General features: G+C 43.3%; 1 protein-coding gene across 5 annotated transcripts in view; it reads right to left on the bottom strand.

Annotated features, from left to right (window-relative positions):
* Positions 1 to 517: 517 nt before the first annotated feature.
* MCM3AP (minichromosome maintenance complex component 3 associated protein) overlaps positions 518 to 27,055 on the bottom strand; it is a 55,797-nt gene continuing 29,259 nt past the window's right edge. For 2 of the 5 annotated variants that reach the window (XM_047846844.1, XM_047846843.1), the window contains exons 17-29: positions 22,784 to 22,936; positions 21,045 to 21,242; positions 20,401 to 20,469; positions 20,185 to 20,319; positions 16,963 to 17,116; positions 10,109 to 10,379; positions 9,799 to 9,896; positions 8,762 to 9,152; positions 7,162 to 7,419; positions 6,531 to 6,660; positions 4,466 to 4,672; positions 1,941 to 2,091; positions 518 to 823 (exon numbers count right to left, since the gene is read on the bottom strand). In XM_047846844.1, the coding sequence (XP_047702800.1) occupies positions 665 to 823; positions 1,941 to 2,091; positions 4,466 to 4,672; positions 6,531 to 6,660; positions 7,162 to 7,419; positions 8,762 to 9,152; positions 9,799 to 9,896; positions 10,109 to 10,379; positions 16,963 to 17,116; positions 20,185 to 20,319; positions 20,401 to 20,469; positions 21,045 to 21,242; positions 22,784 to 22,936 (2,374 nt within the window). In that variant the 3' untranslated portion in view covers positions 518 to 664. Of the gene's footprint in view, positions 844 to 1,940; positions 2,092 to 4,465; positions 4,696 to 6,530; positions 6,661 to 7,161; positions 7,420 to 8,761; positions 9,153 to 9,798; positions 9,897 to 10,108; positions 10,380 to 16,962; positions 17,117 to 20,184; positions 20,320 to 20,400; positions 20,470 to 21,044; positions 21,243 to 22,783; positions 22,937 to 27,055 lie in introns of those variants that run through there. The other 3 variants (XM_047846846.1, XM_047846845.1, XM_047846847.1) reach the window with 3 other exon arrangements.

Genomic DNA, 27,055 nt, shown 5'->3' with positions numbered 1-27,055 from the left:
CACTTCTCTCCTAGTATCTTCCAACAACTGACTCCCACAGCACTCAAAATAAGGCAGCAAGGGTCTCTGTGGTCTGGCCTATCCCCCCTCACTTGGCAATACTACCACACTGACACCTCCAGGTGCCATAACCTCTCAGCTACGTCACATTCTGCCCAGTTCCACCCTGCACTCCCCTCCCGGAATTGTCTTCTCCACATAATCCTCTGGTCTCCCCTCTGCTTCCAGGGCAGGGATATGCCCTGCACACACCTTCAGATTGCTATGTACATATAACATTGGCTCTCTTGGATGTGAGCTAGGTGGGCCTGGTGAGCAGGGTTCCTGTGTCTTGTTCGTCCCTGTGTTACTGATGTCTGACACATCAGTGATTGCAACTTAGAAACGAATGATGCACACAGAAATGTAAGCTGCAAACTCCCTCACAGTCTATGTTGGTGAGTGACAATGTGAGGAGATGAAACGTAAGAATATCAAAGACACTGCACAGGAGAAAAGAGCCTTTCATTCTGAAAACTTGGGATGGCCTCATTAGACACTCAAATGGTTTATTTGCATGATTAATAATCACATTTCCAACAGTGCATCAAACATCTGAGAAGAACATTATTTCGAGTAAAAGCAAAAATCTTCGGGAGACTCTCACTCTCTCAGGTCCCGTAGCTCAAATGTCCACCATGTCCAGCAGTGCAGAGAGATGGAGCTCAGAGGCAACTTCCTCCTCCCTTGAACTCTGCATCAGCCTTTCCAGGTGCTTGAGCCGTTCAGTCACAGATGTGCCTGTTGCCTCTGACAACTGCAGTTGCTCCCTTGGCCTTTCATTCTATTTAAATAAAAAAGAACCTAAAAATAGTTTGGGGAGATCCATAAACCCAAATATATTCTCTTTGAAGGCAGTATATCTGATTCATGTTAGAAACTTCATCTGTGGCCTGCTGGGCTCAACAAACCCGTTTCTTGGCATCTATCATATACATCCTTCCAGCCTCTTTCAGCACATACATATACAGCTGGTATCACCTGCACATAGAATGTTTCTCTTCATTGTATCATCCACTTCCAGTGTCAGTCATTTTTATAAAATATAATTGTCAAGGGCTATGAGCTATTCCATCATATGTCCTGTAATTGTTTAACCTGACTCCCATCTTTGGATATTTAGTTTCCATTTTTTTATGCAGTATGATTAATACTACAGGTGAACAACAACAACAAAAACCCATCAATTTTTGTTATATATGGTAGTTTCTTTAAGGCAGAACTGTTAAGTCAAAACGTACAAACATTCTTAAGGTACCTGCCAAACTGATGAATGGAAAGAGTATGCCTTCTTAATTTGCTTTTCTTCCCTATTGAAGGGCTTCCTAAAACCAGTCCAGGAGCATACTTTTTAAATGTCCAGCATTATAATCTATGATGAAAACTCTGTTTTTGCTTCTGTTACCACTGAAAGAGGATCATGAGGTAGAAAGACCTTGAGCTTCGGAGCCAATCAGGTCTGGCTCTGAAAAGCAGCTCAGCCACACTCCTGGGTGAGCCCCTGACGTCTGTGATCTTACCTTCCTCGTTCATTAATTTTCCTCAGGGAAAGTTAACCCCGCAGAGGAAGACTGGGGTGATGCCAAGGCTTGGACATCATGCGCACAGACAGAAGCCACCGTCATCACCTTTGTTATTCTCCTCAATGCCCTCACTGCGTGTCAGAACACGGTTATGGGTTTTGTTCAATTTGTAAGCATGTTTTAATTCCACTCCCCCTTCATTTTACACATAGAAACTCAGGATTAGTTGGACCTCTATAACACTGACAGATTAAGAAAAGATCTAATTTAAGCTAATAATTTATTGATCATCACAATACCATATGATGAACGGTTATTTTTCCCCGCCATTCTCTGTCTTCAATTCTAATTCAAATGCCAAATGTACGCTCCTCCCACCTGAGGGCTGGTAGTGGTCACTGTCTTCATCACAGGTTCAATAGTCTGAGGCAGAGACACCAGGGTCTGAGGAAGGTAGAGGGGAAGGGATGTTGAATCTGTAAACACTCCTGCGTCTGCAGACAACCACTGCTGAAGCTGATCTTCAAACCTAAAGCATTTGAGAATGAGGAATAAAACGTTTAACTATCATTCATTTTTCTCCTATAAATATTTTTAATTAAAAAAAAATTTTAAGATTTTATTTTTTTAGTAGTCTCTATATCCAACATGGGACTCAAACTTACAACCCCGAGAATCAAGAGTCACTTGTTCCACCAACTGAGCCAACCAGGCACCCCTACTTTTAACCTTTTAAAGCTTTGCTTTTTACTAAGGGTAGAACAGTTATGAGAAGCAGAACCACTCTCCTAAAAATATTTAATCTTCTCTTTAATTTGTAAGTCCAATTTATATTTAACAGAAAAGGTCACATTTATCCAAACAACTGCTTTTGCATGTTACTTAACATTACTCATAATTCTCCCATTTGGTTTATTTTCTCTGGCTTATTTTGGTATTTATAATTAATTCTTATCTCTTGATGGATTATCCAGATGTGTGGATTGCTGCTTATAGTTTAAAATTATCTCAAAATAATATCCCACCACCACCTAACACACTTGTAAGATGTTCACTCCATCCACTTTTTTCACTGATCTTTTCAAGAAAAACAATCTGATCCAACTGCTTAAATGATACACACCTATGAAAGTCTACTTTGAAAATCATGACACATTCATTCACTCTTCCAACAAGCCCCCACCAAACACTACGCACCATTCGAGGTACGGATACAGCACTGAAAGAAAAGAGACAAGGCCCGGCTGTAAGCGGCTTATAGTTTAGTGAGGGGAGATAGACAAAGAACAAAAGAAAAGGGAAATGCAGTCTGAAGGTGAGAAGGACAAAGCAGAGACATGAAGACAGGAAGGGTTTGGGGGACAGGCAAGGAGGACCTCACTGAGAAGCAGACATTTGAGCAGAGACCAGACATGAGTGCAATGTGAGCCACAGGGATATCTGGAGGTGGCTGAAGAGTTCCAGGCAAAAGAAACAGCAGGCACAAAGGCTTGGCTGTGTGCTACCTCACAGGTTGAAGGAGCAGAGGTCAGAAAGGAAATGGGAGGCAGATCACATAGGCCCTGCCCACCTCATAAGGATTCTGCCTTTCATTGGAGAGGAAGTCATTGGAAGGTTGTGAGCAAAGGAAAACATGACCTCTGCTTCACACGAAAGGTTCACACTGGGTCTGCCAAGACTAGACCACAGCCCACTGCAACATATGGTCCAATTCTGAATACATTTTTGATAGAGACAATAGGATTTATGGATGAACTGGATGTGGAAGAATAATTCCAAAGCACTGGGGGAGAAAATCTCATCAACTGGGAAGACCATCTCAAATGGGGGAAAACCTGGAATTAGATTTGGGATGTTAGCTTTGAGATGGCTATCAGGCATCCTATAAATGACTAATGAAGATTTTAAGGAAGCCGTTGCATATTCAAATCTGGATTTCAGAGAACTCAGGGTTTTTAGATATAGAGTTGTCAGAATATTGACGTTATTTGAAATTGGAGATTATCACTGGGGAGTGGGGGTGCAAACAGCACAGAGGCTAGGTGAGGGGGTGGGGGGATGAAGAAGAACCTGGAGAGCCCTAGGGGGAGTTACCAGCTGGGCAGGAAAGGGACGAGGTCTCCTGCGAGGTAGGAGGGAGAGAACAAAGGTGTGGAACGCTGCTGGAGACGGGGGCTCATGGTCAGTTCAGCAAGCTGCTTGTGACTCTTACCAGAGCAGACATGGGGGCAGGGACGGGCTCAGGAGAGACTGGGAGGACAGAAGGGAGGATCACACTGTTTGAAGAGTTTACGATCAAAGGAGCATGGCTCAGGCATGGTTCCCTGTTCTAGGGTGCTGGGAGGAAGGGGACATAACAGAGAAGCTCACGTGAGTGTCCTGAGTGGGTGGGAGATCGGATCCCAGCCAAGGGGAGGGGCTGCCTTTGGTGATAAGCTGGACCCAGGGAGGCTGCTGGGGGTGAGGGGATGGGGTACAGGCCACCTTGTAAACTGCCTTCTTCCTGGTTCTCTTTCTCAGTAAAACCATTAAGAAGGGTGGTGGGAGACGCAGAGGAGTGTCTACGGTGTGGGACGACGCACTGGCACCCTCAGGCTTGCCAAGGGCAGAGAGCCGGTGGCAGCCACACATTCGGCACTCACTATCCACTGAAGAGACTCCATCAGCCAGCCATGCTTTCTCTCCCACCAGAAAACTTACCACTCTCAGTAATAAACAGTAAATGAAACTGATTTCAAACAGTTTAAGACCTACTATCTAGGGCACTGCCTCTGCCTTCAAAGAGCTTATACTTCACACATCTGACTTGCCTTCTTTTTTAAACAGTCACGTCACTGTGATCCTTGCTAATCCAGCATGAAGGGGCCTAACGGACACAATAAACCTAAGGGAATAGACTTCACCTCTTGCTCTCCTCTTTCTCCAGCAGCAGACTCCGGGACAGACACTGGGCCAGGAGCTCCTGGGCAGAGGCTCCACGCATCAGATCCTGGGTGCTGGGAGCCCGCCCCTCTGGGCCATGCTCTACATTCCTCTTCCCTTTCCAGTGCATGTGCAGTATCGGAGCAGGAAACTTGTTTGCAGACGGATGCAAAGACTTTATCCCCAAACTGTAAGTACATATTTTGAAATGCTTATGGTCAGGAAGGAGGAAGAAAGGTTCCTCCAGCAGCAGGTAGAGTGTGCATGTAGACACAGAGCCCCAGACCTACCCTTGCCTACTCCTGCTTCCCTCAGGGTCAGGCTTGGGCACAAAGGAAGGAAGGGCAACCTCTGCCTTACAGGAAAGGCTTACCTTCTCTCCTGGGCAGCTGGGTGCTTGGAGCTTCTCTACTCAGAGTTTGGTTTCCCATCCCAAGGTTATCAACAAGGTTCTATTTTACCCTAATATTGGTAAGGTTCGTATTTTTACATTTAGCTCTTAAATCCCTGTGTAAGTAATATTCACAAACAGAGGGAGAAAGGGGGTCTACTATTTTATTTTTTCTAAATAGATGCCAACGTCTGTCCTCACTGGTTTCGCATGGTACTTTGTCCCATATGATTTGTTTCTGGACTTCCTATTCTCATCTATTTGTTGTAACTTTACTATATGTTCTGATATGAGGCACAGCAGTTCCTCCTTGTTATTTATTTATTTACAATGTTTATTTGTTTCTAGGGGGAGGGGCAAAGAGAGAGGGAGAGAAAGAATCCCGAGCAGGCTCTGTGCTGACAGCACAGAGCCTGAACCAGGACTGGATCCCACGAACCAAACTGTGAGATCATGACCTAAGCCAAAATCAAAAGTTGGGTGCTTGCCCAACTAAGCCACCAGGCACCCCACCTCCTTGTTATTCTTATTCAAAATTTTCTCAGCAATTGCTACATATTTTCTCATCCTAATATATTTTAGAATTAACTTGTCAAGACCAGGGGGAAAATTCCTCTTTGGGGTTTTTGATTAGAAAAGCCCTGACTTTACAGTTTAAGAACTGACATCTTTACAGCACTCCATCTTCCCATCAACAAAGCTAGCTGACCTCTCATTCATTCAGGTTTTCTTCACACCTTCAAGTCCCTGAGAGTTCCCTGCACAAGGGTTTAGTTCCTTTCCTGGATCAGTATACGTCCATATGTTAAGGGTTAGTTGCTGCTGTGAATGAGAATTTTTGTACATTGTAAGTCCATCTGTCTGATCACCTGGCTGAACTCCAAATAGTTCTATGGATGTAACTGTTGATTTTCTTGAAGTGACAATTTAACTGTCTAAAAACGACAGTTACTCCTCCTTTTTGGTATTTACACCATCTTATCTGTGTCCCTGCATCGGGGCAGCATTCCCAGGACAGCAGTGAACAAGTGAAATCAGGCAGCTCAGGCTGTTCTGACATTCATATTTCTAATGTCTTAGCAAGAAGGATTTTTTTTTTTTTTTTTTTTTTTGTAGTTTTATGGTGAAATGCCTTATGAAGGTAAGGAGTTTTTTTACCCAAGTTTGATAAGAAATTTTATCAAGAATGAGTATAAATTGGGTTTGGAGGGTACAGATTTTAATAAAAGAACTTAAATACCTACTGAAATGATCACTATTTTTCTATGACAGCAAATTACAAGAGATTTCTGTTGTTGACATTGTTTATCCTGGGATAAAGCCTACTTGTGAACTTTTTTATGTACTGGAAAATTATATGTGCTAACACATTTTATTCAGTACTTTTGAACTAGGTTTGTAAATGAGATGAAATGTCTACTTTCTTTTGTCTAGATTCTCCTGGCTATGTTATGATTTCAGGGTCAGGTTTGTCTGATAAATGAGATGCTTGCATAAGAATAATCTGTTCCTGAGGTATTTGTCTAAATCTAACCACAGTGGGCTGGATTCTGTGTGTAGAACATTAATGTTCTGTCTCTGTACTCTGGAGGAGAATAATACAGTTTGCTCTGCTGGCTGTCAGGACAGAAACACACAATACACACAGATCTCACCGCCCATGACTCAGATGTAGCTCCTTCTGTGTCTGCATTCTGGCTTGTTCCCATGACAAAGGAACATCATATGCTTTCAAGTGGTTTTTAAAAAAATATACACATATCTGACCATCTTCACTCAGAGCCTCTGAAAAAATACAAAAACAAATGAGAAAAGAGTATCAAAAGAGCAACAAGCAACAGGTGACCACTTGAAGTTTGCTTATACACCGATTTAAGAACAAGCCCTACTAACTAAAGCCATGCACTTGACTCCCATGCTTGACGAAACATGCCTCATCATCCATGGGTCATTTAAGGTTCAGACAGGCTCAGGTCCAGACTGTGGCATGACCAGTACACAACTACTCAGAGCTACCAAAATCTAACTTAGAGCCAGCCTAGGGGCCCATTTCGGGGAGATGGTTCCAGGCTCCCCTGGAATACTCCTAGCTCCTCCCAATGTTAACAGTCACTGGCTTAAGCCACTGGCTTAAGCCACTGGAAGTCACTGGCTTAAAGGGGAGTCCTATAGAAAGGAAGGGCAGCGACCCACAGAAAAAGAAACATCAAAGTAAACATCTTTCTTTGCTGAAACTGGACCAAGTAGTCCTCCTGATGTGACCCCACAGCACCGAGCACTAATTACCTGATGTGATAGGAAGCCTAGGGGGTGTCCAGTCCCTCAGCTTGTGGTTGATGCACAAGGCAATTACGTCATCCCATGGGATCTCGGCAACCGAGGGCCCTGCCCCCTGGCCCAGCGAATGGCTCTTGCTCTTCCACCTGCGGTAGGTTCTGCGGAGCAGGTTTTCCACCTGGGACTGGAGGACAGGCCGAGTCTGGCAAGAGCTGGGGATCTGGGAGGCATACTGGACCACCATGGAGCATACGGGGAGCCAGGGCGCTGGAGAGAAAACACCTCCTCAGTTACAAGATTTGGCCAGAGTATACAGGTGGACACTACACAAAATGTCTTCACTCCACATTTTCTTAGGAAAAGGCAACTGTGTATTTAAGAAGTTTGCTTTCGAATTTGAATACAATAGAACCACAGCTGTTGAACAAAGAGCATCTCCCTCCCCACGTCCCGTTAAGAGATGCAAACAGTCACCCTGGACAAAATAAACAACAGAGTCCAACCTAGAGGCTCTGATTATACAGGACTGTGGTTACACCAGAAATCTGTATTGTAAAAAGCACCCAGGGGACTCTGGTACCGGAAGTCTGGGCTTCTTTTGGGGAACCTTGCCCTAGCTCCTATTTACGTCGTGTGGTTTGCTTCCGTTTGGGTTTCTTCAATAACGAGCATCTATGAGACCTACTGAAGACCACACCCCATTAAAAAAAAATTTTTTTTAATGTTTATTTTTGAGAGACAGAGCATGAGTGGGGGGAGGAGCAGAGAGAGATGGAGACACAGAATCCGAAGCAGGCTCCAGGCTCTGACCTGTCAGCACAGAGCCCAATGTGGAGCTCAAACTCACGAACAGTAAGATCATGACCTGAGCCAAAGTCGGATGCTTAACTAACTGAGCCACCCAGGCACCCCCACAACCCAAAGTTTACAAGGGTACCTGAGGCCTCTGTTCAAAGGCCCAAAGGAGAGTGGCCGTGCCAAGGCCATGTATTGTACTGCATAAGTAGCAAACAGCCTCATTCCCTCCTAACAGTGTGAGCAAAGGAAGGGACAGCCTCCTTGCCCAGCCCAGGGGACCTATAGAGTCTTCATCACAACAGCCTCACCTGGGCACAACCAGAGTCACAGAACAGAGGTTTCTTCGACAAAGAAGGAACACTGGTGTTAAAGTAACAGAGTGTCATGGCCCCAGCGGAGCCAGCAATGTGGGCAGGGCTGCCTGGTCCCCACGCTCTTTGCCCCCACACCCTATGGCAAAGGCAGGATAGAACCTGCTGTCAATTCAGAAACCGTGGGCCTTGGGCTACGTGTTCAGGCCAATACCACTTACCACGTTCTTTCCTGGGCTGTGCGGACACCCACAGGCTGCTCTATCAGTGATGAAGGGCCCACAGCCCCCCACAAACAGCCCCAACTCTGACTCCTAAACCCAAAGGCAGGTGTGAATGGGTACAGTGTGGGAGCAGGGGGCGCACAGTGGATGAGGACATACAAATTTCACATCAGCGCCCAATACCTGCCAGATTATCACTATAGTAAGAACAGAAAACAGGAGACTTAGCTGTCCCACATTCCTCCCCAGCCAGGACCCCTTGGCAAGAGCACGTACCCCCCGGGGGTGGAAGGTCCATCTGTGGAAGCTGGAAGCCAAGCACAGCCTGCCTTAACCAGGCCAAATGCTCCGGGGCATTCCAGTGAAGGTGAGGAAGCAGCCGGCTGCCCCCTACTTCGGCAAACTCAGTGACAGGCCAGGACAGGTCGCACAGCTGTTCAGATGACACCAGGGAGGCCAGGAAGTGCAGCACACTGTTGAACAGCTCAATGATGGCTCCAGGCTCCTGTGAGACCAGGCCGCCCTGCCGCCTCTCTCTTCTGTCATGGAAAAACCGGCCGCTAAACTCACGGCCAACCCCATCTTCCACGTACTGAATGAGGGTCTGGCAGCAAAGGTCAAGGGAACAGGGGCAGTGGGAGACCAGCCACTGCACAGCCCGTGAAACCTGATATGCAAAAACATTCAGGAGAGACTTGGTTAAACAGTTCATCCTGTTTTTCAGAAAGAGCTTCCTGAAAGTACCTCTCCCACAGCTGTCACAGCAGGTGCCACAGGGAGCACCAGCTTCTCAACCACACTAGGAAGTGGGCAGAAGCTTCCACAGCACTAGAGTTCCGCCCCCTGTGCCTTCCAGAGAGGGGCTCCAGGTTCCATCTTATCCTGAGGAGTAAAGCCTGCAGGGTCACCCTGGAAGGGCTCAGGCCCAAGGTAACCCAGCCCTGCACACCACCTTCACCACGCACAGAAAGGGAAGCCAGGTCCCCCCATGCTTAGGAGGCCCAGCACCTTGCTGCACACCCACATACTCTCACACCCTCTAGCTTCCCGCAGTTACTTTCATTGTAATTCCAGGCACTTCTTTCCCAAAATGTAACTATTACAACAAATTTACATGAACAATTTAATATGTTTCAGAGAGCAAGACTGTAGGCAAATTTTGTCTTTTATTTTGATTTCTGCTTACATTTTCTTAAGTTGTCAAAATATAATGTTAAAAATCCAAGCAGTGACATATACTACATTTAAGACAGAACAAAAGGGGAAAATTGAAATGTCTTATCAGACCTTTAAAAATGATGAAGACTTCTCACCTTAGTTGTGCCTTGTAAGTCATTAATGGAATCAGGAATCTCAATAACGGTATAATCTGAAATCAGCTTAGCTGAAACCAAATCCTGTAGCATCAGACCTTTGAGAGAAACAGACAGAGGTTACCTGTCTTATGCTCTCAGCGTGCAGACAAGCTAACACATCTCACTGCACTGACCCCGCCCATCCCTGCTCCCAGTCACTGCTGTCCCTCGACTCCCTACACACACCACACTGCCAGCACGTCCTCAAACCAGGGGCTCGACCCATTTTTAAACATGCTGGTTCATAAACGAAATTGCCTTCACAAACCATCTTCCACTTCCTTCTCCATGACATCCCCTCCTGGGCTAGGTACAAGGACCACAAGTGGAAGTGCAGGCTGGAAGGGCTTGGCCTGCAGGAGCTGCTTGAGCTGTAGCAACGCAGACAGCCAGTACACGTCCTCCTCCGCCATGTCCTCACTCTCCACTTTGGGGGGAAGCAGCAGCATGAGCCCACTGGCTCCCAGGAGCTCCTTCTGCGTCTCCACAGCATCAAGGGCGCAGTCGCTGAGAGCACCGTGAGCCACCTGGAACAACATCTAGACCATCAGGAGGGACACACCAGGGGACAAATCAGCAGTGAATGTGAGCCCCAGAATAAGCGCGACCAAATGCTCACTGCTCTCTGGGCTGCCCTCCTCCATGAGGCTGTAGATTAGTTCAAGAAACAGCCAAGTCAACAGATAATAATTCAGCCTCTAGCTAGAAGTGTGTTTGAAGATGTTACTTTAATCTTAACAATTACCCTTAAACAGGTATAAAAACAGGTAAGCACCCCCCCCCACCCGACCAAAAGAACCCAAACAGGTAAAGCCCATAACAACAGAAGGGAGTAAAGGTAAACCAATAGCAGACAAGGGATTCTGACCAGTTTCATGAGAGCATCACAGACATGGGAGCAATCACTGTTAAGATTAAGGAAGCAGAAGAAGCCAGACCTAAAGAGTTACAGATGGAGGTATGGAAGGAACCAGGCTGACTGAGCCTGCAAAAGCCCTGAGCACCCAGATCCAGCGGCACCAAGAGCCAGAGGTGAGGTTCAGGACCACACAGGTAACTCACACCCACCGCAGTGGCCCTATAGGTCATCCACCCACCTGCAGGTGGCCTTTAAGTGCAATCTGCCCCCTGGGCAGACATCCTATCCTGAAATGATGCAAGCATAGTGGAGGGGACAGAGCACTGGCCACTCCCCACCTGTCCCAAGACCATCAGCAGCTGGCCAAGAGGATAAGACGAATCCTTCCCAAAGAAACCAAACAGTCCAAGAAAACAACATGCAGATCCTGACACTTGGGAGTCCCCCTAAAAACTGTACGCTTGCTGTTCAGCTACCTGCTACCCCACCTCAAACACAGAGCTTATGGACAGCCTTTTAGGGCCTCACTCAGGTATGGGCAGCCTCAGATAAGGTGTCCAAGGAGAGCCTCCAACATAAGAGAGAGATCAGAATAATAAAAAAAGAGAAATCCAAAGGAAACAAATCATGCATGGAACATAAAGAAGCTCCCACCTCAAAAATCCTAATTTCGGGGCGCCTGGGTGGCGCAGTCGGTTAAGCGTCCGACTTCAGCCAGGTCACGATCTCGCGGTCCAGGAGTTCGAGCCCTGCGTCGGGCTCTGGGCTGATGGCTCAGAGCCTGGAGCCTATTTCCGATTCTGTGTTCCCTCTCTCTCTGCCCCTCCCCCGTTCATGCTCTGTCTCTCTCTGTCCCAAAAATAAATAAACGTTGAAAAAAAAAAAAAAAAAAATTAAAAAAAAAAATCCTAATTTCCTCTCACGATGCATCTAAAAATAGTCACAAGATGATATGATAAATTCAAATAACAGTAAGAAAAAATGAATGATACATATGGAATAAAAAATTTGGTAGAATGTATAGAATATAAAGTCAATTTGGGGCACCTGGGTTGCTGTTGGTTAAGTGTCTGACTCCTGATTTCAGTTTAGGTCATGATTTCACAGTTCACGAGATTGAGCCCCACATCAGGCTCCATGCTAATAGCACAGACCCTGCTTGGGATTCTCTCTCTCTGCCCGCTCCCAATAAATAAATAAATAAACATTTAAAAAAAAAAAAAAAAAAAAGTCAATGAATCTCCCAGAGCATGATATTTAAAAACAAAACAGAAAATAGAATTGAAAGGATAAGAAGCTTAGAGAATTAACTGACAAGATCCAACATCTGTCACAGGAATTCAAGAGAACAAAAAACAAAAGAAGGAAAATAGGTAGCACTGAGATGCAAAAACATCCCAGAAGTGAAACAGTACTCTCCAGCCTGAAAGGACCCCGTCAAACCCAGCACAGTGAGCAAAAGAAGTCATCACCAGGCATACCCCAGTGGATTTTCAGAACCCCAGGGTCAGAGAGCAGGCTTCCAGAGAGAAACAAGACCAGGCCACAGAGAAAAGAACAGGAATCACCTCAGACATCTCAACAGCAACTCTGGATTTCAGATGACCTTGGGAGAAAAACTGGAAGGAAAAACCTTTCAACCCACACTTCTACAAACCTCACTGAACCACAAAGCAAATACAAGGGTAAACACATTTTCAAAGAGGCAAGGACTAAAACGTCTGCTCCCACAGATCCTTTCTTTGGAAGAAACTCGAAGATACACCCCACACCCTGCTGCTGTCAATGGCAGGACCAAGTAAGCACTTGTGTTAGTCAGGCGCTGTTCTAGGAACTCTACACGTACAGCTCACTCCATCCTCAAGGGCACCTGTGTGCAGTGCCACCATGTGGCAGCTGTGTGGCCTAGGGCTATTTTGTTTAACTTCTCGGAGCCTCAGTTCCCTCTTTGGTAAAAGAGGGATCGTAAGATCTCACTCATGTGTAATTTATTAAACAAAACAAACAGAGCAAATGAAGAAAAAGAGAAAGGCAAACCAAGAAACAGACTCTTTATAGGAAACAAACTGATGGTCACCAGAGGGGAGGCAGGTGGGAAGATGGGTAAAACGGGGGATGGGGATTAAGGAATGCATTTGTTATAATGAAATAAATATATAAATAAAATAAGATAAAATAAAATAAGTATCAGCAAGCAAGAATGGGAAAGGGGAGAAGGACTGCCATAATTTGGATTATAAACCAGGAGGACGGGCACTTGACATTTTTCTACCCACGAGTTTCCTTCTCCCTCCAGGATATTAGCTCCTGAGAAGAGGGATTTGTGTTGATGTGTTCTCTGCTATAACCCAGCATGTGGAATAGTACTTGGGACAGAGAAGTCACTCAACAAATACTTGTGAAATGCATACCTGAATGAATGGGTAATGCAGTATGATGTAAGAAGGAGACAGGCTTTCTCTCCAAGAGGTACAAGCCAGTCAGAGATTGTTTAAAAACTGAAACAAAGGCACAAAGTAAAAATTGGGGAAGGGGAAGAAATGAACAAAGTGAACATCAGGAAAGCTCCTCAGAAAAGGAGAGCCGGTTGGTATCATTATACAAATAAACAAGAGCATCAAATCTCTTTTTTTAATAAAAGAGGGATCATAAGAGCACTCCTACACAGGCAGCACAGAGTCACATGGAACCTGCCTGAGATCACAGGGTTAGCAGGGGGAAGAGCAGGACCATGCTAGTGGAATGGAGATCGAGTGGCAGCCACAACCTGGGACACTATCAGCCCACAGGAGAGCAAGAGGATGGCACTTTCTCAAAGGGATAAGGTGAAGTGAGAGAGCATCTGAAACTCTACTAAGATGCACACAACCGGGGCGCCTGGGTGGCGCAGTCGGTTAAGCGTCCGACTTCAGCCAGGTCACGATCTCGCGGTCCGGGAGTTCGAGCCCCGCGTCGGGCTCTGGGCTGATGGCTCAGAGCCTGGAGCCTGTTTCCGATTCTGTGTCTCCCTCTCTCTCTGCCCCTCCCCCATTCATGCTCTGTCTCTCTCTGTCCTAAAAATAAATAAAAAACGTTGAAAAAAAAATTAAAAAAAAAAAAAAGATGCACACAACCCACCTGCTGGCACATTTGGGTAAAAATTAATGAGAGATACAGAGACAAGTATGTAAGTGAGAAAAGAAGGCAACTACAATTTGCAATAAAATTAAGAAACATAGTCACAGAACACTTGGCTGGTTCTGAGGCAAACAGCAATCACACAGCCATCAAAATGTGATCCCACTCACTGAGATAAGATAAAGTGATGATGTAGCCACCTTGGAAATTAAGGAAGGCTGGGTGGGACCATAGTGTACCAATTCACTCCTCACTTGGCACGGGGTGCAGCCACGAAGACAGCCCCATGATCCCACCTCCTAGTGCTCATGCCCTTGCACAATCCCCTGCCATGACGTGCTTCTAACAGACAGAATCAGAAAAAAGTGACATCACTTTTAAGATTAGGTTACAGAGAGACTCTGTCGTCCTGCCCAGCAGATGGCAGCCAGCTGCCAACTTACACACTGCCTCATGGAGAGGCCCTGGCCACAGCCAGTAAGGAAGTGAATCCTGCCAACAACCACAAGAGCGAGCTTGGAAGTGGCTCTTCCCTCAGTCAAGCTTTCGGATGAGACCAGAGCTTTGGCTTACACCTTGATTTCCGCTTTGTGAGAAACCCTGAGCCAGAGGACCCAATTAAACCACACTTGGACTTCTGACCCACAGAAACTATGAGATAACAAATCTTGACTATTTTAAACTAAGTTTGGGGTTAATTTGTTATACAACAATAGATATATTTTAATGAGAAGTCAGTGGAGAACATCTAAAGTGGGTAAACTGAGAAACAGCTGTGTAAGCATGTGATTTGGGAAGACAACAGAAATCAACCCCTAGGAGAGAGGCAGGGGCTGCTATCTCTCATTATGCATCATGACATGTATCTGACTCTTTAAGTACTGCAAATATTACTTTGATTAAAAGACTTAAGAATAAAGGCAAGAACAACAACAAACTAATTGTCCAGTAGGTGAAGTCTGACTTTATGATCATAGGAAAAAAGGGAAGAACATGAACCAAGACATTACTGTTACCTCTGAATGGCAAGAGCATAAATGGCTCTTATCATCTTTATGCTTCCTCTGTACTTCCTTATATTTCTAAGGTTTTATACATGTATTACTTTTACTTTTAGAAAATAAAATAAATAATATTAAAATAGAAAAACAAAAGTGCCTGAATGGCTCAGAAGAACATGAGACTCTTGATCTTGGGGTTGTGAGTTTGCTTAAATTTAAAAAAAAAAAATTAAAATAAATAAGTAACATAAAATGGAAGAACAAAATAAATAAAAACTGTATAACCAAACTACAATTTGAAGAGGCTCCAAGGACAGAAGGAATGTGGATTACAGTATCACACGCAGATGAGCAGGGTGTGCCACAAAGGTGACCTTCTTAGGAAGAGGAGAGGCCTGGGCACTGTAAACCCTCTGGTCAGGGCAGAGGGTAGACAGCAGGTTCTCACTGAACACTCTGAGCATGCAACCTGGCTAACCCTCATGAGACCCTGGTGCAGTGAGTCAGGACTACATTATGGAGGGCACCACGCCTAGGCTCAAAAAGCTGGCCAGAGCAGCAGCTGACAACCCCAGGTCTGCTCCACACGGAAGCCCACACTCTCTGCCCTGCATCGTTCTTTTCCAAGCAAATAAAATACACTTCTGGGTTTATCTGAACATATGCTAACACCTAAAATTTATTTATGTAGACTTTATTCAAATGAGGAAATAGGTTCTCGTTAAATAAGAATCTCTCAGACGATGGTTCCCACAAGGGAGGCAGTGGGGGCTGGACAAAATCGGAGGAGGGTGGGAGGTATGAGCTTCCAGCCATGGAATGAATAATTAAGAGAATAAAAGGTACAGCATAGGAAATATAGTCAATAGTATTGTAATAGCACTGTATGATGACAGATAGTAGGTACACTGTGGTGAGCACAGCATAATGTATAGATTTATGGAATCATTATATTGTACACCTGAAACTAACATAACATTGTGTACCAACTCTACTTAAATAAGAATAAAGAAAAATTAAAAAAAAAATTAACATCTATACTAAACAAACACCTATAAAAAACAAAAATTAGAACTTACGATCAAAAACTTAGGACAAGTTGAATGTAAAACAAATCCAACTGACCTGAAATGCCCAATACTGAACTTACATATATTGGTGGGACCAAGTTTAGTGAAAACTGCATAGGATTAAAAACCATTAATTACGGGGCGCCTGGGTGGCTCAGTCGGTTAAGGGTCCGACTTCAGCTCAGGTCATGATCTCGCAGTCCGTGAGTTCGAGCCCCACGTCGGGCTCTGTGCTGACAGCTCGGAGCCTGGAGCCTGTTTCCGATTCTGTGTCTCCCTCTCTCTCTGACCCTCCCCCGTTCATGCTCTGTCTCTCTCTGTCTCAAAAATAAATAAACGTTAAAAAAAATGTAAAAAAAAAATTAAAAAAAAAAACCATTAATTACTCTCTTGTAAGACCTGATGTATCAGGAAGCCATTATAGCAAAGATGTTAGCTGTTGGCAAACCATGTGACATATAGCAGGCACTGTATTTTTGCGAAATGCTCTCTTACACTTCTCAGATTAATTATCAGAGGCCCGTGAAGGAGGAGTTCAGGGTTCCTGACTTATGTGCATCTATGCATTTGTCGGGATGGTTCTGAGTTTTCACCAAGTTCTCAAAGAGGTCTGTTGACCTGAGATGATTAAGGCTCACAGCACTCCTGAGAATCTAGCCTGGCATGTCACACCAAGTAGGCGTCCATGGGATGTCAACGGGACACAAAGAGGAACAGACATGATACGGGCTTCTGAGCCTCCCACACTTCTTCAAAACCACTTCAACGCACTTCCATGATTCCAATAATGTCTAAGAGTGAGTGAAATAAGAAAATCACAGGGGCGCCTGGGTGGCTCAGCATTCAGCTTCAGCCCAGGTCATGATCTCGTGGTCCGTGAGTTCGAGCCCCACATCAGGCTCTGTGCTGACAGCTCAGAGCCTGGAGCCTACTTCAGATTCTGTGTGTCGTCCTCTCTCTGCCCCTTCCCCACTCATGCTCTGTCTCCCTGTGTGTGTCTCTCTCTCTCTCTCTCTCAAAAATAATAATTAAAAAAAAAGAAAATCACAGAAGTAAATACACGATTCTCACCTACCTTTATACACACATTGACAGCGACTGTCTGATCCCCTTTGCTGCTGAGAGCGTGAAACAGCGCAAGCGTCTGAATTCCCCCAGCCATGGTGCCTGTGTCACCCACTGAGCCATCACCTCCCATGAACTTGACTTGTAACCAGTTTGCTAAAATTCTGTGAATAAAGGAAAATAACACTTGAAAAAGAATTCTAAATTTAAACTATAAAGATTTTTAGGAAAAGTGAAAAAGAAATACCACACAGATGTAGGTTCACAGACACCAACTCTTACTGTAAAGTTGAGCTGGACAAAACAGGCTGTGATTTTAAACTAGACCAAGGAACTCTCCTGGGCTATCTACTGTGGCGAGAGGAGAGGGCACTCATGAACCTGATCCATTCTTACAGTACAGTACTGTAAGTATATTTTCCTTATGATTTTCTTAATAACATTTTCTTTTCTGTAACTTTATTGTAAGAATACAGTATATAATAAATACATATATACACAAATACAAATAAATACACAATGTTGACTATGTTAGGTTTCTGGTCAACAGCAGCTATTAGTAGTTAAGTTCTGGGGGGAGTCAAAAGTTATACTCAGATTTTCGACTGTGTCAAGGGAATTGACATCTCTAAACCCCATGTTATTCAAGGGTCAACTATAAAAATGTTTTACAGAATTAAGTTTCACGCAGGGGCGCCTGGGTGGCTCAGTCAGTTTGAGTGTCCAACTTCTGCTCAGGTCATGATCTCGAAGTTCATGAGTTCAAACCCCATATCAGTTTGCTGCTATCAGCACAGAGCCTGCTTCAGATCCTTTGTCACCCACTCTCTGCCCCTCCCCCACTTGTGTGTGCGGGTATGCTCTCTCTCAAAAATAATAAACATTAAATAAAAAAATTCATGCTGGAGATCTTAAGAATTACTGTGATGTATATTTCCAAGTGAACTTATTAGTGAATCAGAAGACAGCTACTCTAAGAAATGACTCACCATTTAAATACATTTAATATAAGACAACTCTCCTCTTTGCTCAGTTGTCTTATAATCTTTATGACTTTTTTTTTCCTTAGTTAAGCAGTTTCCAAGAGTAACTGCTTAAAAAGGAATGTATTCAAAGAACTTAATACCCTCCAACAATGCTAACAGGAATGTAAATGGTGCAGCCACTGTGGAAAAGTTTGGCAATTCCTCAAAGACTTAACATAAAGTTACCTCACAACGTAGCAATTCCACGTCTAGGTATATAACAGAACTGCAAACATCTGTCCACACACAGTTATACATGGATGTTTCATAGCGTTACTCGTAATAACCAAAGAATGGAAACAAACCAAATACTATCAACTGAACAAATAATATGTGTTTTGTTCATACGATGGAATACTATTCAGCCACACACAAAAAAAGTACTGTCTGCTATAACATGAATAAACCCAGAAAACATGATGGCTGAGTGAAAAGTGCTAGTCGTAAGCCTACACATTGTAAGACTCCATTTATACAAAACGTCTAGAATAGGAAAATACATAGAAGGCAGGACACAGATTAGTGGTTTCTGGGAGCTGAAGCCAGGGAGGAATGATGAGTAACTGGTAATGGATATGGGATTTCTCTGTAGGTAAAAACTGTTTTGGAAATTAGATGGTGGAGATAGTTGCACAACTCTGTGAATATACTAAAAACCAATGAAATGAAAACTTTAAATGGGTGGAATTTATATGTGAATTCATGTCAATAAAGCTGCTAAAAAAGAAAACATGTTCTGTAATTGCTTTAAACATGATTTCTGGAAGCAGTTTGGTTGTAGGAAATACATGTAATGCTACGTCAATTTCTTAGAAATCTGTTAAAATATGCCTGAAGTTTTTTTCCTTTAAAAAAAAAAAAAAAAAATGAGGGGCACCTGGGTGGCTCAGTCGGTTAAGCGGCCGACTTCGGCTCAGGTCATGATCTCGCGGTCTGTGAGTTCGAGCCCCGCATCGGGCTCTGTGCTGACAGCTCAGAGCCTGGAGCCTGTTTCAGATTCTGTGTCTCCCTCTCTCTCTGCCCCTCCCCTGTTCATGCTCTGTCTCTCTCTGTCTTAAAAATAAATAAACGTTAAAAAAAAAAAATTTTTTTTTTAAATGCAACTATAGCAAACACACTACAAACTGTCTTCCCCAAGAGTCTAAAATGATGTGGGCTCTAATCAATACACCTCACCATAACTTTAAAAGAGGATCAACTCTTGGGGCACCTGGAGGGCTTAGTCATTTAAGCATCCGACTCTTGATTTCAGCTCAGGTCATATCTCACAGTTCATGGGTTCGAGCTCCTCATCAGGCTCTGTGCTGGCAGCTTAGAGTCTGCTTGGGATTCTCTGTCTCTCTGTCTCTCTGTCTCTCTGTCTCTCTCTCTCTCTCCTTCTGCCCCTACCCTGTTTATACTCACTTTCTGTCTCTCAAAATAAATAAATAAACATAAAAAAAAAAAAAAGAGGGGGTGTGGGAGTGGGGATGGGTTAAATGGGTAAGGGACATTAAGGAAGACACTTGTTGGGATGAGCACTGGCTGTTATACATAGGGGATGAATCACTGGAATCTACTCCTGAGATCATTGTTACACTATATGCTAACTAACTTGGATGTAAATTTAAAAATCACTTAATTTAAAAAAAAGGATCAACTCTTAAATGTTTTTGGATACAGACTATTGTCAAATTTACAGGATAAAAATTTTAATATTCTAAAGTGTCAACTTCAAATCACAAACAAAACAGACTACGCAAGTCCCTCACACCTCATGCTCTCAAGAGAAGTCATTCTGAGTAGGGAAAGGGCTAATATTAGGCAGTGCTAGATCAGGGACCCTCAGAGAGGCAGGCTGCAGCTACAAGTGGGAGGCTGAAGTAGCGGTGGGGTTTTGGAAAAAAAAAGGATAAACGTATTCCAGACCTGCCTGGGCCAGTGTCAGGAGTGGAGTCTCACAAACTTTCAGATAAGGTCCCAATAAAAAGTCAGGGACACAAATCCTTGGTGGCAAAACAGTTGGGATGGGACCCCTCTCACTCTTGAGAGCTTTATGCCTTCTCTCAGTAAACTCTACTGCTTTGCCCACTCTCTGTTGGCACAAGATTCATGCTTGGACTCCTCTGTGCGACAAGGGCCAGAGTCCCTCCCAGCCTCCTATAAAACTCCACCTCCTGAAGCCACTTTCTCAACCTCAAAGCCCAGGGAGGGAAACCCTTCCTGACCTGCCAGGACTCCCTGGGGACTGCTCTTCTCCATCAGGCAACACCAGCACCAGCTTCCAAAACACACGCTCCCACCTTCCAGGGAGGTACTTGGCCACGAGGGATGGCAGGTCCAGGGGTGTCCATGCTGCATCACTGGAAGGAACAGAGCACAGAGGGTAAGCCAGTGCACAAGTCCCAGGCAGGAGAAGCACACATGGCAGGGGGATGACAGACCTCAGCAGTTGCTTGTGAAAGTGCTGAACCTTCATCTGGTGCACTGTCTTGTTCCTGAGCCACCGTAACCTACAAAGAAAGGAAGACACTGTGCCTTCATGAGGCCACCTCAGTACCCATGAAAGGAATTTGGTGAATATTTACTGATGTTCTGAGTGGAAAGTAACTGGTTAATAGTGTCTCCTGATAGAGAATGGTTAGGAGACCAAGAAAACTTTTTCTGATAAACAGATCAGTCGGAGAACTTGTTCATTCCACAAATATCAAGCCCATGGGAGATGAGTAGTAAACAGACAAAAATCCTGCCCTCAAGAACAGTCATGGGGACAGAAGAAACTCCACCAGTGAAAATTGATAGATGTATCCAGAAAGACCAGAAGACAAAGATGTGATTCTAAGTAAAATTCAATTACCAGGCCCTGAGTGTTTTAAGTGGAAAAGGAGTGTGAAATCAAAGCATGTAGCACAAGTCATACATCCAGAACTAGAGGAAGAGACGACCTTCAAGAATATAATCCTGCATCTATTTTCACGTTCTCTGATTCTCTCCACCTTCCCTCCAAACACACACATTAATCCACGCTCTCCGTAAAGCCGGGTGGGGCTGGGGAACACTAGGCGGCCATGGCAGGCTAAGTGCTGACCTGGTGCAGGAGATGCCCAGTTTCCCTGCATGGCCCAGATCCAGGAGGCCCTTGGCCAGATTCTCCTCAGCAATGGGGCACTCTGCACTGGGTGCCAATGCCTTCAGGCGGTTGTTCATGTCCACACAGCAAGGCGCTGCAGGGAAAGCCCGCATCTGGCGCCTCAGTTTTTTCCGGGCTGCGACGGCTTCCCTCCACCTGGAGGGCACAACAACGTATCATCACTGGGTATTTTCAAGGTTACTACGAGGACCAATGCAAAACCACAGTCCAATGCTATAACGTAGGGAAGCACGTTTTCTGGCAATACATTTAAGTTTTTTTCAGCAATAGTCCTCAAGCTAAGAAATGAAACAATTAAAATTAACACTCAGGCACGGGAAATGCACAAGAGCAGATGAGTGGTGGTAAACAACAAAAGTAGTGAACTGAAGCACTGAAGCTCAATGATCTCTAGAAGCTAACTTGGCGATATGGATATGGATACAAGATACACACTCTGACCCAGCCAACACCACTCATGGGAACTTCTCTCCAGATATGTGTGCACCTGTATGAGATGTCTGTACAAGGACGACCACCACAGCACTCTGCCATAGCTAAAAAGAGAAGCCATGTGAAAGTCCATCACCGGAGAACTAGATGGGTCCTTTCTGGTTGCACTGACAACCCTGGGAAGAGTCCAATGTGCTGCTGTGGTGAGGCCTCCGCTTTCCCTCGAGCGGAGTACAGACAGGTTAGCACAGATGCTGCCGTCTGTGCTAACAACCACAAAAAAGGGCAGAAGGCTTCTGGATGCGTACTCAGCAGCTGCTGCTTCTGAGGAGGAAGATGGGTATGGAGACTTCTGTGGTACGGAGACTCACTTCTCCCTATATTCCCTCTTATATGGTTGAAACTTCCAAGTACACTCTTACTTTAAGTGCTGTTACAAAATGACACATGATACAACATACACAGTACAAGCCCAAGTTTAAAGATTAACGACAGGGTCACCTAGTTGGCTCAGTCAGCTAAGCATCCAACTCTTGATCTCAGCTCAGGTCATGATCTCACAGTTCATGTGATCGAGCCCCACATCAAGCTCTGTGCTGACGGCCCAGAGTCTGCTTGGGATTCTCTCTCCCTCTCTCTCTGCCCCTCCCCTGTTCACGCACTCTCTTTCAAAATAAACTTTAAAAAAAAAATTTTAATACATAAAGATCCATGATAAAATAGTCACATACTTCCATCCAATTAAGAAGCAGTGGCCATGACCAGCACTGGGCCCTGCTCAATTATGCACGCTCTCACTCCCAAAGGTAACCGCTGCACTAAGTTTATGATCGTTAATTTTCCTTCTCTTCTTTAGGGTTGTACCATCACATAAATTTATAACAATGTATTTAGTTTGAATATACCCTGCTTGTATGTTGTACAGATTTCCCTAAAAACTGCTTTTTTTCACTTATATAAGTTTTAGAAATTCATCCATGTGGGTGCATACAGCTAGAATTTGGCTTGTTCAGAGCCATCTCCCTGCATCAAAAAGCATTAGGTAAACGACAGAGAGCAACCTATGAATACTTGTCAAAATACAAAACAGCCCCCAATCTAATTCCTTATTTATCCCTTAGCGTTTACCCTTTAGGAAGGAACATATTCGTGGGTATGTATAATTGACTATATCTGAAAGTATCATCTTTGTAAAAGGCTCTCCCCACATGCATCCATTTCATCTGTAAGGACACAGGACTCACCGCTGGAGATACTTGCAGAAGCACTGCAGTTCCTGGAGGGTCTCCTTTGCAGTCTGGAAAATTTCCTCCCCAAGAAACAAGTCCACCAGGTGAGCACAGACATCCTCACAGCAACGGGCCATGCGGACTCTCTGGTCTGTCTCCACTGCATTCCTATAGAAGAGGATAATCAAGATGGGAGACACTGTACCCAGGGCCCACATACATTGAGAGCTTGCCCTAAAAGTGGCAAGATTCCACATCCTTACTACTGAAATGCAATTGTGCCTCTGCCACAAGAGAAGCTTTAAGATTTTCATTTTACTTTGGGGCACCTGGGTGGCTCAGTCAGTTAAGCGTCTGACTTCAGCTCAGGTCATGATCTCACGGTTCATGAGACCCGCATCAGGTTCTGTGCTGACAGCTCAGACCCTGGAGCCTGCTTTGGATTCTGTGTCTCCCTCTCTCTCTGTTCCTCCCCTGCTTACGCTTGCTCTCTCTCTCTCTCTCTCTCAAAAATAAGTAAATAAATATTAAAAAAAAAAAAGATTTTCATTTTACTTAATGCACAGACCTGTTAAGACAGAGGAAAAGACAAAAGTGGTATAGGCTACTAGATTATAGGTCCAATCAGGCCCTTGTAAACAGTCAATAAATAAACTTTTGTCTTAATAAATTAGTTACAAATTTTAATTTTCAAGTGACCATTAAAATAACTACAACACCTTCTCATCAGCACTATCTGATGTTTGCAATTAAAAGTGTCCCAAGAGCCGGCAGCCAAGATTGGCAGCCCATGTTTCAAATGGCAGTGGCCCTCAAGATAAACCAGCATCTAAATGAGATTTTTATGACAAAATTCTGTCAACCAAGGGAGCACAAACAATTTTACCAGATATATTTAGTCACAAAATCAAAGAAGCTTAAACAAGCAAGACATGTTTTCAATAGTCCTCTATGGCAGGTGGAGACAGTCCTGGTGCTGAGCTGAAGCCCAGATCTCCTGGGACTGTGGAAAAATATATCAAGTCCCAGCTCTTACATATCTCCTAACACTCCTTCCTGGGATTAAGAACAGACATTGATCCATCACTTATGAGGTTTCGTGCTTAAACAGGGAAATAGACTCCCAATTATTAAAGATGCAAAGAAACATTAAACAAAACACTCTGCCTCCTCGCTGTGTCCTCCATCTGCAATGGAATCTGTGCTCTGCCATAGTACAGTCCATCACTTTCAGGGCTACCTCAGGGTGGTTTAAGCACAAAGACAGATTTCCCTGCACACTGAACTTCTTTCTTCCCTGAAGCTTGACAGTGAAATTAATAAAGTTCTTAGGCAACCATCAACTTAATATAAACTAAACATGTAAGATGTTATAGTATATAAGCCTCATGGTAACCACAAATCAAAAACCTATACTAGACACACAAAAAATAAAGAGAAAGGAATCCAAGCGTAGTAGTAAAAAAAGCCATCAAACCACAAGTGAAGAGAGCAAAAGAAAGGAACAGAGAAAAACTACAGAAAAAACAGAAAGCTGTTAACAAAATGGCCATAAGTATATACGTATCAATAATTACTTTAAATGTAAATGCTCCAATCAAAACATACAGGGTAACTGAATGGATTAAAAAAATAAGATACATAGGGGCACCTGGGTGGCTCAGTCAGTTAAGCGCCCAACTTCAGCTCAGGTCATGACTTCAGCTCAGGTCATGATCTTGTGGTCCATGAGTTTGAGCCCTGCCCCAGGCTCTGTGTTGACAGCTCAGAGCCTGGAGCCTGCTTAGTATCCTGTGTGTCTCTCTCTGCCCCTCCCCCACTCACGCTGTCACAGTCTCTCTCAAAAAATAAATACACATTAAAAAAAAAAAAAAAAAAAAAAAAGACCCATCCAAATGCTGCCTACAAGAGACTCACATCTGACCTAAAAACATATAGACTGAAAGTGAAGGGGTGAAAAACATATACCATGCAAATGAAGGGGAAAAAAAAGCCAAGATAACAATACTTAGACAAAGTAAACTTTAAAACAAAAATCATAGCAAGAGACAAAACACAGACAAGAGACATAATGATAAAGGAAACAATCCCAACAGGAGAACATAACAATTATAAGTATCTATGCACCCAACATGGAAGCACCTAAATACATAAAGCAAATGTTAATAGACAAAAAAGAAAAACCCACAGTAATACATACAGTAATGACAGAGGACTTTAACACCATATTTACTTCATGGATAGATCATCCAGACAGAAAATCAACAAGGAATCTGTCTCTTTGAACAACATATCACACCAGCTGGGCCTAACAGTTATATATGGAACATTTCATCCAAAAACAGCAGAATACATTCTTTAAGTGTACGTGGAATGTTCTCCAGGAGAGATCACATGTTAGGCCACAGAACATGTCTCAATAAATTTAAGAAGACTGAAATCACATCAAGCATCTCTTTCAAACACAACAGTACAAAACTATAAATCAACTACAACAAAAAAATCTGGAAAGAACACAAATACATGGGGGCTAAACAACATGCTACTAAAAAATGAATGGGGGGCGCCTGGGTGGCACAGTCGGTTAAGCATCCGACTTCAGCCAGGTCACGATCTCGCGGTCTGTGAGTTCGAGCCCCGCGTCAGGCTCTGGGCTGATGGCTCAGAGCCTAGAGCCTGTTTCCGATTCTGTGTCTCCCTCTCTCTCTGCCCCTCCCCCGTTCATGCTCTGTCTCTCTCTGTCCCAAAAAATAAATAAACGTTGAAAAAAAAATTTTTTTAAACAAAAAAAAAAATTAAAAAAAAAATGAATGGGTCCACCAAGAAATCAAAAAAGAAAAAAATATATATACATATATATATGGAGACAAATGAAAATGAAAACACAACAGTTCAAAATCTTTGGGATGCAACTGTTCCAAAAGGGAAGTTTATAGTGATGCAGGCTCAAGAAACAAGAAAAATCTCAAACAACCTAACCTTACACCTAAAGGAGCTAGGGAAAAAAAGAACAAACAAAATTCAAAGCTTATAGAAGGAAAGAAGTAGTAAAGATTAGAGCAAAAATAAATGAAACTGACAGTAGACAGTCATAGAAAAGATTACTAAAACCAAGAGCTGGTTCTTTGAAAAGATAGACAAAACTGATAAACCTTTAGCCAGACTCATCCAAAAAAAGAGAGGATTCCAATAAATAAAATAAGAAATGAAGGAGAAGAAATAACAACTGACACCACAAAAATACACAGGATTATAAGAAAATATTATGAAAAATTATATGCCAACAACCTGGACAACCTAGGAGAAATAGATAAATTCCTAGAAACACACAATCTTCTAAAACTGAAATAGGAAGGAACAGAAAATTTCAAAAGGTTACTAGTAATGAAATGGAATCAGTAATCAAAAAACTGCCAACAAACAACAGTCTAGGACCAAATGGCTTCACAAGTAAATTCTACCAAATATTTAAATAAGAGTTAATACCTACTGTTCTCAAAATATTCCAAAAAAGGAGAAGAGGAAGCAAAACACCCAAATTTATTCTACAAAACCAGCACTATTCTAATACCAAAACAGACAAAGATACTACAAAAACAGAAAATTACAGACCAATCTCTCTAATGAACACAGATCCGAAAATCCTCAACAAAATAGTAGCAGACTGAATACACAATACATTAAAACATTATTCACCACAGTCAAGTGGGATTTATTCCAGAGATGCAAATGTTGGTCAATATTCACAAATCGATCAATATGACACACCACAAGAAAGGATAAAAACCATATGATCATCTCAACAGATGCAGAAAAAGGGTCTGACAAAATGCAACACCCATTCATAATAAAAAACCCTCAACAAAATGAAATAATAAACATCATAAAAGCCTCAACCTAATAAAAGCCATATATGAAAAACTCACAGCTAACATCATATTCAACGGTGAAAAACTTGAGAGCTTTTCCTCTAAGATCAATAACAAGTCAAGGATGCCCACTCTCACCACTTGTATTCAACATAGTATTGGAAGTCCCAGCCATAGCAATAAAACAAGAAAAAGAAATAAAAACATCCAAATTGTTAGAAAAGTAAAACTGTCACTATTTGCAGATGATGTGATACTACATACAGAAAACCCTAAAGACTCCACCAAAAAACTGTAAGAACTGATAAATGAATTCAATTAAGTTGTAGGATACAAAATTAATACACAGAAATTTGTTGCATTTCTATACACTAATGATGAAGTAGAAGGAGAAATTAAGAAAACGATACCATTTACA

This window comes from Prionailurus viverrinus, unplaced genomic scaffold (genome assembly GCF_022837055.1).
Source record: "Prionailurus viverrinus isolate Anna unplaced genomic scaffold, UM_Priviv_1.0 scaffold_42, whole genome shotgun sequence".
Classification (NCBI taxonomy): Eukaryota; Metazoa; Chordata; class Mammalia; order Carnivora; family Felidae; genus Prionailurus; species Prionailurus viverrinus.
This window is presented reverse-complemented; position numbering and strand designations above follow the sequence as displayed.